General features: G+C 38.8%; 1 protein-coding gene across 2 annotated transcripts in view; it reads left to right on the plus strand.

Moving 5' to 3' along the window:
* The window catches only part of sult4a1 (sulfotransferase family 4A, member 1), a 54,856-nt gene extending 36,493 nt beyond the window's left edge, over nucleotides 1–18,363 (plus strand). Inside the window, exons 6-8 of one of the 2 annotated variants that reach the window (XR_006314457.2) lie at nucleotides 3,229–3,367; nucleotides 4,741–4,866; nucleotides 13,456–18,363. Coding sequence is in view for 1 of the 2 variants with exons in the window: in XM_043709202.2 (XP_043565137.1) it covers nucleotides 3,229–3,367; nucleotides 13,456–13,568 (252 nt within the window). In the remaining variant the exon portion in view is untranslated. The remainder of the gene's footprint in view (nucleotides 1–3,228; nucleotides 3,368–4,740; nucleotides 4,867–13,455) is intronic. The other variant, XM_043709202.2, reaches the window with a different exon arrangement.
* The last annotated feature ends 1,425 nt before the right edge of the window (nucleotides 18,364–19,788 follow it).

A 19,788-nucleotide genomic window follows, 5' to 3' on the forward strand; every position in this document is an offset into this window, starting at 1 on the left:
AGAGTGGATGCAGAAGGAATGCTTTCCCTGAATAGAGGGGAAACCAAGGGACAGAGTTTCAGATTAAGGGCAAGCCACTTCAGACTGAGATGATGAAGAAGAATTTCTTCATGCAGAAGGCAGTGAATCTTTGGAATGATTTACCCAAAATGTCTGCGGAAGCCTGATCATTGAACACATCCACTTGAGATCAGTAGATATGTGAATACTAATGACATAGTGATATGGGGGTAGCGCAGGAAAATGACATGGAGGTAGATGACCAAGCCATGATTGGGAATGGTGAGAGGTTGAATGGCCTTTTTGTACTCCTTTGTTCTTTATAAAAGATTCTATATGATTCCAGATTTTTCTATGATGAAGCAGAACTGTGATCGGAGCAAACATAGAAATTGTGTTTCTGGTATTAGGAATAATTTTTTTTTCAGTTTTTATGCTTCAGGACTAATGTGCTCTGAAAACTGACTTCTATTTAGAGTCACCCAATCAGATTGCTGCAAAGAAAATCCTCAATTTCATTTACGTGTATCATTGATTTTGTTTGAACACATTTGTGTTCCTTTTTTCCTTTCTCTGTCTATTTTTAAATTTAGAACCTCTTCTCAAATGTGTCTACATTTTCTCCTCTTAGTTAATTCTATTCAAAATCATGTCTGCAAACCTTTTTATTTGGGAGGAATGTTGACTGCAAAAAAACATCCGTCCATTTATTGAACAGAACACTATGGTGATGGGTGTCAACCTGACCAATATCACAACGCCAAAGATTTCAAAAGATATCCTTAGAAAATCTGACCGGAATTTTAATTATCCATGAAGCCTATTTGGGGTTTGTTGCTGGATTATTAAAAAAGAAATATCCTTCCATACCAGCACCACAGATTGTCTATATCAACTACGTTCTGAAAAATTGCTAAAATTTTCCAGCATGAAACAATCTCTTTCGAAGAAAGATGGGTTTGAGATGGGGTGGCAGGTGGAATTAGCTGCACACCTCGTTCGAAATGAAACCATTCTGATGGTGAGGTGGCAGTCACCAAGTGCATCAGTAATTTATACTCTGGCAGAGGTTTGTCCTATAATATTACTCTGTCAAGATTACAATGCATTGGTCTGCAGTGTTTTCACCTGATTATTTGTATTACTTTTTCTTTATCTTTTTCTCCTCTGTGATAAATCTTTAAAACATGTTGGAACATAAACCTGTTTTGTTTAGCAAGTCAATGCATAAACTTAACAGTATCATTCTTGGTCTAAGCAAACGCGACATACACACCAACCATCAGCTAATCGTGAATTGTTAGCTTCAAAAGCAATTTTAATGGGCACGACGCTCAATAAGTAAGAAATGATGTAGCTTTCTAACGTGACAGTGAAGCTGTGAATGGTATCTGATCGTACAATCAAGATTCCGTAATTTTGTGTGTAATCTGTTATTTCCAAGGAAACTACTTCCTTACCAGGAACTATGCAATAGCAAGTGAGCTGACTTATCTTCTATCTTATTTCTCTCCTGTCCGTGAGGGAAGAGTACACCATGGTGGCCTAAACAAACAGGAATTCGTAGCATAAGGTTTTGCAAAGGAAATAAAAGTAGGTTAAAGCTTGAGCATTCCATGGGCGAATGGTTCATCTTGTGATTCCTCAAAACCTTTCCATCACCATCAATACTCAAGGCAGGATAAGTGTAACTCCAACAACACTCAAGACAAAGCAGTCTGCTTGCTGGATACCTAATTTATCACCATAGTCACTCATTCCCTCTGTCACCTGCACACAATGGCTGCAGCATGTGTCTTCTACAAGATGCACTGCAACACTTGCCAAGACATCTTGAGAGCCCCACCTCCTGAACCTATCACCTCTACCACCTCGAAGGTCATGAGAAGCAGGCACAAGGAATCTCAACCAATAGGTTCCCTTCCATGTTGCACAGCAAGTCATTGCATCAAATTCCAGATCTACAACTGGTCACACCTCACTCACTCAAGAAGATTGCTTGTTATCCTCTCCTTGAGAGGTATGAACATTACACTGCTACCAATGTCTATGCCTATCTGTTTAAAAAAAAAACTAAGGTAATGGAGTTCTGATTTGCTTGCTTGATGAGCTGAAGGCAATTGAAGATTAAAGTTTTCTTGGAATTATAGAGGTTGGGTGTCCGGAAGCAATAATACATCATGTTAAATCATCAGAATGAAGCAGTTTAGAATGACAGCATTTAGATTTCACTTTTCATTCAATTTAGAAACTGAGAACATGCTGAGTAAAGACAAGATACCTTACAACTAGAGAAAGTGAGAAAATCATTTTCATCAACAAAAATTTGCATTAATATTTATCATAAAGTTTCAAGCCATTTCCTTTGGATACAGTAAACAGTAGATACAATATCAAAGATGGAGGTACGGAAGGTTAGTGAAGGCAGTGATTTTTAAAATGGAGGTGTAGAGGCAAGGTATTAGGAAAGGGAAATGCTTGGGGTTGATGTATCTGAAGGAAAGACTGGAACACTTGCTTCCAAACCTGATCAAGAGTGGAACGGTTAAAGACTTGTTTCTGTTTTCTTGGATGTGTAAAAATGATTTGATTTGGCCTGGAGAGGAGTGATTGAGTGATAGGGGAAAATCATATAGCGCTAAACAGATCATGTGCCCTCATAGGAAGATAATCAACCTGTCTTCCATATGCATATCATACAATATCCATCAAGTTGGTATTGTACAAAAGTTCTCAATCTAGCATTAAAATGTACTTTTAGCTACAATTCATGGTGGTTCCCATTAAGAAGGAACCATTTAAAATATACAAATTAATAGGAAGGATGATATCAGATGATTACACTCAACAAACAACAAGTAGAGTAGTAAGGGTGTGGAATGCTTTGCCTGCAACGATAGTAGATTTACCAACTTTAAGTACATTTAAGTTGTCATTGGACAAGCATATGGATGTACATGGAATAGTGTAGGTTAGATGGGCTTCAGATTGTTATGACAGGTCGGCACAACATCGAGGGCCGAAGGCCTGTACTGCGCTGTAATGTTCTATGTAAGAACAGAAACTGGATATTTTGTTGTCAACAACTGATTTTTATCAATTGAAATATTGGGTTGACCCTTGAAATATTGATGCCACATAACTCTCCACAATTTGGAGAATAATTTAGCAGCAATTTTCAGCATGATCCCCAGTTAAGATTTTTGTTTTTCTCCCTCTTGTTGCAAGAACCTTGCAGGTACCGTAGAGCTCTTAGTGCGGTTCTTAGGAGTGTCATATGACAGGACTCAAATGGAATCTATAATTGAACACTGCCATCAGCTTGTGGACCAATACTGTAATGCAGAAGCACTTCCCATTGGAAGAGGTGAGTACTGAGAAAAGTAGAAGATTGGATTCTTTTGGTTTGTAATGAAACAATGGAAGCAACTGTGAAGCAATTGTCATATTACACACGATTATCATAAACAATGGAAATGTCATCTTTTTTTAAAATTAAAGTTACTCCACTGTATGCATACTTAACTCTGGTTATATTAACATATATCATTGCATTTGTGAATCTCCAGCTTATAAGGACAGAGGGAGATAAATATGGATGCTTTCCAAAGGATGTATCATATTTCTATGAATTTGTAGAAAACAGATTATGCACTTCTACTGTTAGAAACATCACAAAATGTTGTAAACTGAAGTATATGCTTCTTCAATGTGTTATAAATGTGAGTAATTTCTGTGGAATAATCCCCACAGTCTTCACTCCATCTTGGCTTTATATTTCTTTAGTCAAAGGAGCACGCTTGGGATCTGTCTGTTCCAGACACTCTGGAACCAGTTATGACAGGTAACAAGAGAAGCACACATTAACACTCTATTTAACCTTTTGCAGAATTCCAACTTTTTGATTACCAAACTCCTCCTTTTGCAATATTTTTCTGACCTCTGCCTCATAGTTATGACAAAGGTGTTGTTGAAATATCTTGCGCTTTAGACATTTTAAAAAGAACACAGTATGATTGTGAGTTTCCAGGTGCAGGTGAGGAAAGTGTATAGGGGCAGTAGATGCCATCTTGCTCCCTGCAGCCATTGGAATTCAGAATCTGAATTTTCCATGTGAACTTTTAAAGGATACTACTCCATTTTAATACAGGTTATCAATGAAAGCATCCAACTCTGGCCCTTAGCTGTTCTACACTTATCAGGTTTACCTGTCTTTTTGGAACTTCATACAGTCTGTTGTGTTAAAAGGAGCGTCAATTTTGTTTTTGGTGATTTTTGCTGAATTGTACCAGCTCAGTATTAAATAATAATCATTGTTGTCGTTCAAGTGTCTGCTTTCGTTTTTTTTATTTAGCTCGCTCAGAACCAGTTCTCTGAGTGAACAGGATATCTGACACTCCTGTTCTTTTTTTTTTCTTATTTTTTCCCAGCACCGTGTGTGTGTGTGTGTGTGTGTGTGTGTGTGTGTGTGTGTGTGTGAGTGAAAGACACAAGGTGTACAAATCTTTATTCAATTTAAGTGTCTGCTTTCATTTTGTTAATTGTTCAACTTTTTAAAAAATGCTTTTCTCATGTTTTCATTTGATATCTGGAACAAAAATACAATTACCCAAAGGAATATTTGGAGTGAAAAGTAATTCATTTGAAGTGCCGCACATTTGTTTGCTTTGATTTTTCAATTTTATTTTAACATTTTGTTTATGTTTGAAGCATTTTAGTTTCTTCCCTTTTTGTTTTTAGCATGTCGACTCATTGAACTGAAGACCTAGTGTAATTGGTGAGAGGGTAGACTAGCCCTATCCCATTGCCCATTCTTCTGTTTTATGGCTTTTCATCTAAACTCGCACATATGTACATTGCAGTAAGGTGGGTACCACTGTTCTTTATTAATCAACAATGATTACATTTACTTTTGTCTTATGCTTTTGGTTAAAGGATAAATAAATTGCAATAAAAAATAATTCCTTGTATCACTCACACTGCATTTGCTTCACCACATTTATCTCCCATTTTAGAAGAAAACTGTGTGCTTTATAGAATGATGCAACAGAGGAAGAGGTCATTTGACTCATGGCACTTATGGCAATTCTTTTGTAGAGCTACTCCATTTAATCCATTAACTCCACAGTATCGGCCCTGTTTTAATTTGACAAATTAGACAAATTTGCTTTAAGTTCCTCCAGTTCTGATTTTGATTATCTTAACAAAACACTTCATTACTCTGTAGTTTTTAATAATGATTTTATTTTTCTTGCTGTAGTTGCCAATTCTTTGGTCCCTCTTCTTCTCTGAGACCTTTTTTTCCTTCTTGGTGTCCTTGGATGATTATTTTTATTGTTCGCCATTTCTAGATTATCGCTTCCTGTTTTGTCTTTGTGGAAATTTGCTCACACTCCTATTTCCCTGAGGAAGGTGACACCTCCCATCTGTCCAATAGCTGTCAAACATTTTTGATGATTTCTAAAATTATGAAAATTACTATTAACTCATAGTAGTCAATATCATGAAAGTCCGAGCCCATTGCATTATCCCCTGCATTGTCTTAGTGTTTGTGTCACTGGTGACTTTGTAAGTTGTGAACTTCCTAAAATTCTGACTTGGTCATTACAACGGATATCTCCAAAGCCAATGGGGTCTAACACTTGCAACTCGAAAGAAGCGACCATTGTGTTCTAGTGTTTCTGTCCGTGTTGCCATTTGAACAAAGCTGTGTTCACAGATATCTTCACAGCTATCATGTTTTCCTTTCTACACTTCAAGCTGCTGTTGACGTTTCACCACTTTACACTTTTTAACTTTCCATCAATTGTTCAAAGTGTTTGGTGACTCTGTGTGGGTCTTGCCAACTGGTGACAAAACTGGCTAAAAAACTATAATGCACAGTATGATAAGATCCACTGGATCTTTTGCCAATTGTATAGTCAGATCTTCGACATGGTACTGGGTCCTGCATGTCACCAACACAGTCAACAGAAATTACATCATCATATCATCCAAAAACCAACTAACAGCTTCCTTCACTTACCATCAGTGGTCCATTCTTGCCTTTGTAGGTCTAAGTCTACGAAACACATCCCAATAAGAATTCTTCATTATGCATAACATTTAAATATTGTTCCAACATTGGTGCTATGTTAGCTAACATCTAACTTTCATTTTGGGATAGGATATATGGAAAAATACTGCTATTTTACATTTATTACTCAACATGACTGTACAACTTTACTCTCCACTGTTCAACTTTTCTGTTATAACCTTACTGACTTGATTAATATTCCATGGTTGTTGCTGTTATGAAATTTCCCCTCTTATTCCTGGTAACTGGAAGTACATGTACTTTTCTTTGTTGTTGCATCCTCACCTTGTGGAAGAAGAATCTCACCACTGAAACTCCTGTTGTAACTCCTTCTTATCCAGGAGCCCAGAATCTTTGAACTCTCGGTTCAATCAGTTTTCCTTCTACAGTATGGCAAATTTTAAAACTCAAACCATTTCCTGATATATTGTTAAAATAAAACAAAGAACTGTGGATGCTGGAAATCTGAAACAGAAATTGCTGGAAAAATTCAGCAGGTCTGGCAGCACCTGTGGAGAAAAAGCAGAATTAACATTTTGGGTCTAGTAACCCTTCCTCAGAACAGCTGAGTTTCTCAGGCAATTTCTGTTTTTATTCCTGATTCATCCTGTCTTCTTGCATCTGTCAATGGCATTCTGATCTTTGGGCTTGGTTCCTCCCTTAAATTGTACAAATTATGAAAATAAGGGAGAAAATACCTTGTGGTAGAAAAAAAGGAATCTGTTTAGGCGAGAGTTAAGTTTCCTTTTAAAATATGAAATAGTTCTAACCAATACAGGATTGATTTTATTATAAAATACAAACTTGTCAAAAATTACAAATGATCCTCTGAGAATCATTGCATCATATTCAAGTACATTTCTGGACGTAAGATGTGTTTAAATGAATGGTAGAAGTATTAGTTGGCTTTTAATTCATCTTGAATTTTCTTTTTTGGATTTATTGTAGTCACATGTACCCAAGTCCAGTGAAAAGCTTTGTTTTGGGAGCAATGAAGGCAGATCACAGCAAACAAGAACATAGAGATCAAAGGGTGTTCTGACCACATAGGACCCACCTCCTACTGCTTTGATTCGATTTGCATTAAACATTTGATCATTCAACATCTATTTCTAGCCTCCACTGTATTTGGTATGGTAATGAGTTTCCTCGCCTCATTGCAAACTACCATCATGAACACCCATTTCCTTTTAGAACCAGAAGAATTTTTCCACTCTCACACACTCCTCCTGAATTTTTCTCAACTTGCCTGCAACCTTAGACACGATCAAATGCACCATCCTCTTCCAGTACAAGGTCTCAGGTTGAAGCTGATCAATTTCGACATCCTGTTTGCTGACAATTTGAGTTTCTAACTTGATATCTGCTCTTCCACAAAGGCTGCTGACTTGGTCTGCATCTGCATTGGCCCATCAGCTTCCGAAGCCTCCATCATCTCTGGACTTGACTATTCTGATATTCTGTTGACTGCTCATCCATCATCACTCTCCACAAACTTCAGCTCATACAAAACTCTGCTGCCTATGCACTATTGCTATCCCCACATTTGTTGAATTAAATTGGCTACCACTGCCATAAAACAGTAGTTTTCAAACTAATGTGCTGCGCCTTGACAAAGTGAGAAGTGTGCAGTATCTGCTGATATCACCATGGTGTGTGTGCCTTGCAACTCTCTCATTGAAGTGTGCCTTGATACTGAAAAGTTTGGGAACCATTGCCATAACATCTTAAAGTTAAAATTCTCACCATCTTATTTAAAATAATGTTAATGTCCTCACCCCTCCCTAGCCTTGCAATCTTCACCAATATTAAAACTCAGAACAATTTCCACTCTGGCTTGTTGCTTATCCCAACTCCTTCCATCTACCATTACTGGCTGTGACTTCAGCTTTCTACACCATAATCTCTGGAACATTCCCCCCTTTTTCCATAATCATCTCTTCTAGCCACAAAAAGACATGACCCTCTCTCACTAGTATCCTCACATACGGATGATGAAGGCCACTACTTCGGCTGGGACAGTACATCCATCCTACAACAAGCCAAACAAAGACACGCACGAGAATTCCTGGAAGCATGGCATTCCAACCGGAATTCTATCAACAAACACATTGAGTTAGATCCCCTCTACCACCCCCTGAGAAAAGGAACAGGAAGTGACTTCACCACAGGAAATAGCATCATCACAGGAAATGACATCACAAACCCAAAGAAACCCAAACCTATAAACAGGTATTTTCAGCATTGCTTTACATGAGGTCCACTGAAGATGTTACCTAGTAAGGTAACAAAACATTTGGAATGAACCTCTCCGCTCAGCAAGCAAACCTACATCCAAAACCTCAACCTGAGCTACAATCCTTCTCAAAACTTGCTATCATCATGCCTGTACAGCCCTCCTTAAAACTAATCTTTGATCAAGTTTTTAATAATCGCACCTCCTCATACTGTACCTGCTTTGGTTTGGCATTATTTTTTGCCTGGATTATACTTATATACATAAGTATTTGTATATACTTATGTATAAGTATACTTGGACCTTTTGACCAATTTGGAAAATATACAAAGAAGCAAACACCCAAAAGAAATTTACCATCCTGTAATTGCACGCAGTGGTCATTAGGTGCTGCAGTACAATTTTCACACTGTGGCTTTGATTTTTAATCGAATGTTTTCACTACTATTTCAAGCTGCAGCAGCTGATCAAGCTACTTGTTACGTCTTTTCTTTACATTTTCAGGCACTTAAGCCAAAACGCTTAAGTGTACTCATAGAGTAATAGAGTCATAAAGATGTACAGCACGGAAACAGACCCTTTGGTCCAACCTGTCCATGCCGACCAGTTATCCCAACCCAATCTAGTCCCACCTGCCAGCACCCGGTCTATATCCCTCCAAACCCTTCCTATTCAGATACCCATCCAACTGCCTCTTAAATGTTGCAATTGTACAGGCCTCCACCACTTCCTCTGGTAGCTCATTCCATACACGTACCACTCTCTGCGTGAAAAGGTTTCCCTGTAGGTCTCTTTTTATATCTTTCCCCTCTCACCCTAAATCTATACCCTCTAGTTCTGGACTCCCCGACCCCAGGGAAAAGACTTTGCCTATTTACCCTATCCATGCCCCTCATAATTTTGTAAACCTCTATAAGGTCACCCCTCAGCCTCCAACGCTCCAGGGAAAGCAGCCCCAGCCTGTTCAGCCTCTCCCTATAGCTCAAATCCTCCAACTCTGGCAATATCCTTGTAAATCTTTTCTGAAGCCTTTCAAGTTTCACAACATCTTTCCGATAGGAAGGAGACCAGAATTGCACGCAATATTCCAACAGTGGCCTAACCAATGTCCTGTACAGCCGCAACATGACCTTCCAACTCTTGTACTCAATACTCTGACCAATAAAGGAAAGCATACCAAATGCCTTCTTCACTATCCGAACTACCTGCGACTCCACTTTCAAGGAGCTATGGATCTGCACTCCAAGGTCTCTTTGTTCAGCAACACTCCCTTGGACCTTACCATTAAGTGTATAAGTCTTGCTAAGATTTGCTTTCCCAAAACGCAGCACCTCGCATTTATCTGAATTAAACTCCATCTGCCACTTCTCAGCCCATTGGCCCAGCTGGTTCCAGATCCTGTTGTAATCTGAGGTAACCCTCTTCGCTGTCCACTACACCTCCAATTTTGGTGTCATCTGCAAACTTAATGACTGTACCTCTTATGCTCACATCCAAATCATTTATGTAAATGACAAAAAGTAGAGGATCCAGCACTGATCCTTGTGGCACTCCACTGGTCACAGGCCTCCAGTCTGAAAAACAACCCTCCACCACCACCCTCTGTCTTCTATCTTTGAGCCAGTTCTGTATCCAAATGGTTAGTTCTCCCCGTATTCCGTGAGATCTAAACTTGCAAATCAGTCTCCCACGGGAAACCTTGTTGAATGCCTTATTGAAGTCCGTATAGATCACATCTACCTCTCTGCTGTCATCAATCCTCTTTGTTACTTCCTCACAAAATTCAATCAAGTTTGTGAGACAATATATCCCATGCACAAAGCCATGTTGACGATCCCAAATCAGTCCTTGCCTTTCCAAATACATGTACATTCTGTCCCTCAGAATTCCCCCAATAACTTGCCCACCACCGACGTCAGGCTCACTGGTCTATAGTTCCCTGAATTGTCCTTACCACCCTTCTTAAACAGTGGCACCATGTTAGCCAACCTCCAGTCTTCTGGCACCTCACCTGTGACTATTGATGATACAATTATCTCAGCAAGAGGCCCAGCAATCACTTCTCTAGCTTCCCACAGAGTTCTCTGGTATACCTGATCAGGTCCTGGGGATTTATCCACTTTTATGCATTTTGAAACATCCAGCACTTCCTCCTCTGTAATCTGGACATTTTGCAAGATGTCACCATCTATTTCCCTACAGTCTATATCTTCCATATCCTTTTCCACAGTAAATACTGATGCAAAATATTCATTTAGTGTCTCCCCCATTTTCTGTGGCTCCACACAAAGCTGCCTTGCTGATCTTTGAGGGGCCCTATTCTTTCCCTAGTTACTCTTTTTTTGTCCTTAATATACTTGTAAAAACTCATAGAATTAAGGAGAATCCAATTTGCCAAAGCTATCTCATGTCCCCTTTTTGCCCTCCTGATTTCCCTCTTAAGTATACTCTTCTAAGGATTCACTCGGTCTATACCTTACATATGCTTCCTTCTTTTTCTTAACCAAACCCTCAATTTTTTAGTCATCCAGCATTCCCTTTCACCCTAACAGGAATATACTTTCTCTGGATTCTTGTTATCTCATTTCTGAAGGCTTCCCATTTTCTAGCTGTCCCTTTACCTGCGAACATCTGTCCCCAATCAGCTTTCGAAAGTTCTTGCCTAATACTGTCAAAATTGGCCTTTCTCCATTTTAGAACTTCAGTTTTTAGATCTGGTCTATCCTTTTCCATCATTATTTTAAATTTAATAGAATTATGGTCGTTGGCCCTAAAGTGCTCTCCCACTGACACCTCAGTCACCTGCCCTGCCTTATTTCCCAAGAGTAGGTCAAGTTTTGCACCATCTCAAGTAGGTACATCCACATACTGAATCAGAGAATTGTCTTCTATACACTTAACAAATTCCTTTCCATCTAAACCCTTAACACTATGGCAGTCCCAGTCTATGTTTGGAAAGTTAAAATCCCCTACCGTAACCACCCTATTATTCTTACAGATAGCTGAGATCTCCTTACAAGTTTGTTTCTCAATTTCCCTCTGACTATTAGGGGGTCTATAATACAATCCCAATAAGGTGATCATCCCTTTCTTATTTCTCCGTTCCACCCAAATAACTTCCCTGGATATATTTCCGGGAATATCCTCCCTCAGCACAGCTGCAATGCTATCCCTTATCAAAAACGCCACTCCCCCTCCTCTCTTGCTTCCCTTTCTGTCCTTCCTGTAGCATCTGTATCCTGGAACATTCAGCTGCCAGTCCTGCCCATCCCTGAGCCATGTTTCTGTAATTGCTATGATATCCCAGTCCCATGTTCTTAACCATGCCCTGAGTTCATCTGCCTTCCGTGTTAGGCCCCTTGCATTGAAATAAATGCAGTTTAATTTATTAGTCCTACCTTGTCCCTGCCTGCCCTGGTTTGTTTGTTTGACTCGCTTCTGTTCTTAACTGTACCTGTCTCAGATTGATCTCTTTGAGGAGAAAGTGAGGTCTGCAGATGCTGGAGATCAGAGCTGAAAATGTGTTGCTGGAGAAGCGCAGCAGGTCAGGCAGCATCCAGGGAACAGGAGAATCGACGTTTCGGGCCTAAGCCATTCCTGAAGAAGGGCTTATGCCCGAAACGTCGATTCTCCTGTACCCTGGATGCTGCCTGACCTGCTGCGCTTCTCCAGCAACACATTTTCAGCTCAGATTGATCTCTTGCCTCACTATCTCCCTGGGTCCCACCGACCCCCAACTTACTAGTTTAAATTCTCCCGAGCAGCTCTCGCACATCCCCCTGCCAGTATATTAGTCCCCTTCCAACTTAGGTGCAATCTGTCCTTGTCCAGGTCACTTCTACCCCAAAGGAGATTCCAATGATCCAAAAATTTGAATCTTTTCCCCATACACCAGCTCCTCAGCCATGCATTCATCTGCTCTATTCTCCTATTCCTGCCCTCACTAGCTCGTAGCACTGAGAGTAATCCAGATATTACTACTCTTGAGGACCTCCTTTTTTTTTTAAATTTCTGCCTAGCTCTCTGTAATCTCCCTTCAGAATCTCAACCTTTTCCCGTCCTATATTGTTGGTTCCAATGTGGACAATGACCTCTTGCTGGCCCCTCTTCCCCCCCCCGAGAACATTCTGCACCCACTCTGAAACATCCTTGATCCTGGCACCAGGGAAACAACACGCCATTCTGCTTTTTCGCTGCTGGCCACAAACATCTGTCTGTACCTCAAACTAGAGAATCCCCTAACACAATTGATCTCTTGGAACCCGACGTACCCCTCGTTGCATTAGAGCCAGTCTCCATACCAGAAACTTGGCTGTTCGTGCTACGTTCCCCTGAGAATTCATCACCCCTACATTTTCCAAAACAGCATACCTACTGACTAGCATAAATTTGTTACTACTTAATTCTTATCATAAAATACAATCGCAAATTCGAATAGTACAGTCATGTATTTTCTTTATTATTGCAATAACATCAACTCACTAATCTAAGATTATTTTACTGTTTAATTGCTACCAATTCTGGTGTAATACCACAGCTTTCTTAACTAATATTTTACCATGACTGAATAATAGTCTATCATTAGTGCGAATAGCATATATTTGCAGAATACTCCAATAGAATAACTAATATAAAATTATGTTCTTATTGATTAGTGAACCACTAATGAATATGGTGCTATTAGCTACTATATTGTACAACATTCATTAATACCGTTTTGTTGGATACCCATATAATTTGATTATTGTAATAGCTTTGTTTATAATATTAATTGTGCAGTTATACTGACTAATATAATTTTATTATACTATTTTACTCATTTTCAATATTATACTAAAGACTGGTAAAGTTGTAGTACTATATCAATGAATCTATTACCATATTTTAAATGATGCTCTAAAATATCATCTTTTATAATTAGTTCCTGCCTTTAAAATTCATACTTACCAATCAGAACTGAAGTGGACTATGTCTTTTAATGAGTCTGATTTTCTTTTTCCAATGTTCAGAATTATGAGTGAGACAAATGACAGCTGACAATGATTACTGAATGTTCAGGTTGCATCTTACACCACTGATCAAAATGAACATAACCCTAACCGCAAACTTATGGAGGTACATTTTTTTTGTTGTTTTATTTCAGGACGGGTTGGCCTGTGGAAGGACATCTTCACTGTATCAATGAATGAGAAATTTGATGCTGTCTTCAAACAGAAGATGGGAAAATCTGACCTCAGCTTTGATTTCAGCCTTTAAAGAATCAATGTGCATGCTTGCCAGTATTCTCAACAATAGCTAGAAGTGCTTCTTCTCATTTGTTCATCAATCACTGGTTAATCTTTGCTGTTACGTGTATTATGGCAGCTCTTTAATGATGGGTATTGGGTATTCTATATCTATAGTAGCAGTTTCCTCAACTTCACCATCTATAACTAGTAGGCTGCCTCTTAGCAGAATTGCAAGGTATATAATCTATGAAAGCAACTTAAATATAAACTATGATAGTAATTGTCTTTACCATTAAAGCTATGTACTACAAAATGAGAACTATTTGAAAATATGCAAATATATACATGCATACTTAAGTACAAACATGCAAAAGAAACCAAAATTATAAATAAGGAAAATTTAGTGCTGCAAAATATGTTGTTTTGTTCTTCTCCAAATCACTAAATGTTACATTCCTGGCTGGTTAGATAGGAACAAGCCCCAAAGCTCTATCCAGATAAGAATTAATTCATGTTTACTTTGTTCAGATATTGCTGAATCTAATGCATTTGGATTTGCAGAAGTGATGGTGTGGTGAATTGAGGTAAATGTTCTATCAGTTTCAACAAAAAATAAACAAGATTAAGGCTGTGCTCCAAATTATTAATAAAAGAACGACTGTGGGGAAAATGCTGAATGAGCTACACAATCCTCTGTTGACACTGGCTAGTGTTGGGTTTAACAAAGCCCAAGTTCTAGTTAGGTCAATCAGTGATGTACCAAAACCTAATCCACAGCATACTGATGTGGCTGTTTAATGCAATTGGACAAAAAGTTGCTGAAATAAGCTGGAAGCAACAAAGATCTAGTTGCATTCCACCAACCCTCAGCAACTGTCCCAAGAAAAAAACAAATCAAGGAATTTGGTCCTATCATCCACTCTCTGTACTGTGGACAGTTTGCCTGTTTGGTATTCATCCTTTTGAAAATTGCAGTAACATTTTTGAACCAGAATAAAATACTGGTAGATAATTTTCCATTGTTTGAGAGTATTCTAAGAAATCATTTAGCATTTGTTACATAGTGCATTTTATAAAATAAGCAGTAAGCAAATCACTTATCACAGCTTAGAGAATTCCTGTCTATTGAGAACGTTCTCTCAAAGAAGGAAGACCTAGTTGACCAAATTCATCTTTGTCTCCAATGTGTCAGTTCAACCTTGAGCACTGGAGGAAAAGAGTATATGAGGTTTGGACAACATGCAGCAAGCACCTCAAAGGACTGGAGAAGTACCAGCAAAATCCTTGTCTTCTCAAGATTCTCCAAATCCAGCAGTAGGAAAAGCATACTAAAAGCAGCAACTTGTTACGCCAAGTCAACCACACAAACACAGTGGCTACAAGAGCAGGTCAGAGACTAGGGATACTGCAGTGAGTAACTCACCTTCTGACACCCTGAAGTCTATCCACCATCTACAAGGCACAAGTCAGGAGTGTGATGGAATACTCCTCACTTGCCTCGATGGGTGCAGCTCCAACAACACCCCAGGAGCTTGACACCATCCAGGACAAAGCAACCTGCCTGATTGCCACCACATCTACGAACAATCCCTCCATTACCAGAGCTCAGTAGCAGCAGTAGTATTTACTATCCACAAGATGCACTGCAAAAATTCACCAAAGAATCTTAGACAGCACCTTCCAAACCCACGACTACTTCCACCTAGAAGGACTAGGGCAGCAGATGCTTGGGAACACCACCACCTGCAAGCCACTCACCATCCTAACTTAGAAATATATTGCCGTTCCTTCACAGTCATTGGGTCAAAATCCTGGAATTGCCTCCCTCCCAGCAGTGTGGACTGCAGCGATTCACAGCAGTTGGACTGCAGCGATTCACGAAGGCAACTCACTACCACATTCCTTCTCAAAGGCAAATTGGTGTGGGCTATCAATGCTGGCCAGCCAGCAACACCCAAGTCCCACAAATGAATAAATTTAAAAAAAGACTGCTCAGCATTAAGACGCTGTTCACTCAAAACTAGTTCCCCTATTATTTGTATACCTGACACTATACTCCTGAAACAACTGCTTTTGCTTTATTCAGTTGCAGCAGGAGACTCCCAAGAAGGCAATGGAAAGGCTTTAGGGATGTCCTTGAAGCATTTATGGAATAGAACAAAAAACCCCATTAGGAAAGCTGGCTTGAGACCAACTTGAATGGAGGGAGCTCATTCAGGAAGGCACTAAACACAAACTCCATTGCATTATGTAGAATCAAAAGGTGAGGTGTTGGAAGGAGTGCACAACCCTCCAAAACTCCCACCAATCTAACCCCTCAAGTACCACTTACCCTAATGTCAGAATATGCAGATGTGCATTGCATTTATCAGCCGTCACAGAACACATCGAACTGGACTGGAAGGAAATCAGCCTCACAGGACTAATGGAATGCTGCCAGAGGAAGTGGTGGAGGCTGGTACAATTGCAACATACACCCATCCAAATGCCTCTTAAATGATGTTTGGAGGGATATGGGCCGGGTGCTGGTACGTGGGACTAGGTTGGGTTGGGATATCTGGTCGGCATGGACGGGTTGGACCGAAGTGTTTGTTTCCATGCTGTACATCTCTATGACTCCATGACTACCAAAAAAGATATTACACAAAAAAGCTACACTAAATTTATAAAAACAATCATTGAAGATGTTACACTTCAGAAATCTTTTTCACAATTTAGTGATAAAAATACTTTCTTATTGAGATATTAAAATTAACTTTGTCGATGTGATAAAGTACATATCAATGATTCCCAAACTTTTTTCCCACTGTCACCCTATTTTGAGACAAAATTATCCACCACTCAGTGAGAACTGATAGAGGGTGGGGAGATGTTGTAAGAGAAGGAGCTCAATAATTATAACTTGGTCAGAGCTTCAACCATGCTGCATCAGAGTTTGTGACCACAAAATTTCAGCTCATGATTCCACTTGGGTTCTTGGCTCCCACTTTGGGAACCCATGTAATATGTATTATCCTGACATTCCGGGTAAAACAAAACAAATCTTTAAAGTTGAGTTCTGCCTTCTCTCCTAATTCATAAATAACTACAGTAGCTATTTTCATAATCTCCATTTTAATTCTGACTCTCCAACCCTACCTACTCGTTTCTTCCATGTCCAAGGTTAAGGACGTGAATAAATTAATTGGCTGAAATGTTACTTATCTTTTTACAACCAATTAACAATGACTTTATTCATCATTGACTTGATATCGAAAATATCCTGTACTATCCGGTGATGCGCTTTTAGCAACAGAGCCGTATTCATGGCATGGTAGGCAGTTTTAATGAAATGAGAAATCCTTCTCCTGATATCCTGAAGCTCCGCGCTTATTGCTACAGAGGGTTAATTATTGAATAACATGTAACGGAACCCATTCACTGGTATCCCGAAAGAAATAACTGTCCAGACATTATGGCCTTTTTAAAGCTGGAAATCATGACTTTTTCAAAATATGCAAAAGGGTCTCAGGACTTTGGATTGGTCCTACTTGGAAGCCAGAGGCACAAATCCCCTGAAGCTCTTAAATAAATATCTTTGGAGGCACAGAATGGCTATTTTGGTTTTTTTTGTAAGTAATTGCCAATTATCTGGATACATTTTCAAGAACAGTGTAATTTTTCATAAATGTTAGAATACTGCTTTACACCTGCCTCTTTTCTTACCTGCTTACATGCTGCCACTCTTGTGAGCTTGAGTGTATCCTCCTCTTGAGTTTTTGTTTTGTTGCTCAAAACAGTTTACGTGAAAGAGGTGCAGGGTTTTCATTGTGTACGATCTTTTTTGAATTAATGATACAATTGAGTGTTTTTTCAGGATCCAGGTTAGGCCTGAAGGGGGCTTTGATTTAATAATCAAGCTCTCTGTATCACCATTGGCACTGTCTAAACTGGTTGCAGTTGCAGTTCCAGTAAATGGGAAAAATGGCGTCTGCAATCTTGAATCTTGCATTGGTACTGGGGATGTAACCTTAGGAGGCTATAACATTTCCGCAATATTCTAATTACCAGATTAGAATTACCTGCTTTTCCCAGATTGAACCATCAGTAGGAACGTGCTGAATCACCTGTGCTTATTTTGAGTCACAGAATTTTCTTTTTGGTCACAAACTTCTTTTTTTAAAACCCGGATATATCCATGCAAAATTCTTCAACATCATATTTTATGGTTTCAACATCTACTTATGAATGAAGAGTTCTTCTCCCCCCCCCCCCCCCCCCCCTCTATTACTCTGGTAAAAGTTTACTGATGTGTCCAGTCCCATACTGAAAACAGTTAATCCAGTGAATGCATTTCAGGTCTTCACATTACAATGAGCTTTCTGAATATTTCCCAGCACAACAGAGATGAATGACCACATTTTGGTCCTTTTTTTAATAAACTTGATTTTGTACTTGAAGACTGTGAGGAATGGTTCAAATCAGAGTCCCTGTCAATGTTAGGTTCTAATGCACTAGTTGATGTAAGAAAACTCCAAAAACTCCCTGTTGAAAACATTGTAACAAAATGCCTTTTTATATGTACAATGAAGTTTCAGTCATTTTGACTGGGTACTGTTTTCAAAATAGGGCACGTAACATAGTAGAGTGAGATTTTAAACTTACTCAACCCATTCAGTGATAGAATTTAAATTGGCCCAATGGTTCAACTTTAATTCTGAATGTTTGCTTGTCAAGACAATCAACCCTTACTAATCAATCTCTAAACATTCTCTGCCTTTGGACTCTATCGCCGCCTATCATGTTACTCCTTACTGCCGCCCCCCACCCTATCTTCCACATAAGACTCAACTTTTTCCTCACTACCACCAATTCTGAAGAAAGGTCAATAGACCAGAAACGTTAACTCTGATTTCTCTGTACAGATGCTGCCAGACCTGCTGAGCTTTTCCAGCAATTTCTGTTTTTGATACTTACGCATGTATCTGTTTTTGCCTTGTTCCTTACTGTTATGATCGTGCAACTGAAAGTAAACCATAAATAGAAGAAATCTAATAAATTCAAACCATGATAAATAATTTGTAATATTTTCCAGTGTTTGGTTCCAAAAATCTTGAGAAAATGAGCCTCGGATACTGTTGTATCTATATGCAGTCAATCTCTAGTTTTAATCTCTGTTTATACAAAGTAATTGCCAGCGATCCGTTGAAAATGCTTCAGCTACAGTTAATTATAATGTGTTGTGCCCAGTAACTTTGACATTTGTGTTTTATGTCTGTAGGCTGACAAGAAAATGACATTTCTGCCTCTAAAATACTGTTTTCACTTGTGGTGCATGTTATTACATGTTACAAAGTGCTAGGACATTATAAAAACTGTGGCTATTAGAAGCTGATGTTGCAGGAACAAGACTATGCTAAATCAGGTTGTCAGTGGGGAAAAGCAAACCAATGAAAAGTATTTCTTTTCATAGTACAGTGAACAGTTATCATTAAGAATTCTGTTATGAGCTCATTGTTATATGAATGCCGGAAAACTCCACTAACTGAGAGAATGTTATTTAATCAGCATATCCTAAAAGCTAAAAGTTGTGATATTTCTGGAATCCTGCACTGTGTTTCGAAGCTTGGCATGGGTTTTTCAGCATTTCTAATTTTACAAAGAGATACCACCAGTATGTGAAGGAGAGTGAGGAAACTGTAAACCCAATAAGCAAGGAACTTAAAAATGTACTTAACCTCAAGATAGATGTATAAATGTATTCTATATCATCATGAGTCACTTCTGTCCTTGCCACTCACAACTGATGAAGTATGTGGATAAATACTGAAAGAAGCTATAACAGTCACTGCACAATGCGCCTGAATGTTGTGTATGTTAAAATCTACCTTCTTTGGGGATATATAGAAATTACTCTGCAGGTTTCATTCATGTGTGTAGTAACAATTATATAAGTATACTGCTTATCATGCGTGATATTTATTTTCTAGTGGGGAGTTAAAAGTTGTAGCCTCTAGAAACGATTAATCTTTGAAAAATTACTGGACATATTTTCCAGGAATTTGATTATGAACCTATATATATGTAAATATTTTCTGATGAGTATTCTACTACATATGAGAAGCTGGATAACAAAGCTATATTGATGAATCATGTATATTGTGCAATTGAATAATGAGCAAAACAATATACTTGTTTCTTAACTCTCGTTTCAGGCTGTTTCATTTCTAGCTTAGAAATTACTATGGGGGATCTGTTGATCACCTGTC

Source organism: Chiloscyllium plagiosum, unplaced genomic scaffold (assembly GCF_037043375.1).
Source record: "Chiloscyllium plagiosum isolate Xiang-an unplaced genomic scaffold, Cpla_swu_hap1 HiC_scaffold_19, whole genome shotgun sequence".
NCBI classification, from domain to species: Eukaryota; Metazoa; Chordata; class Chondrichthyes; order Orectolobiformes; family Hemiscylliidae; genus Chiloscyllium; species Chiloscyllium plagiosum.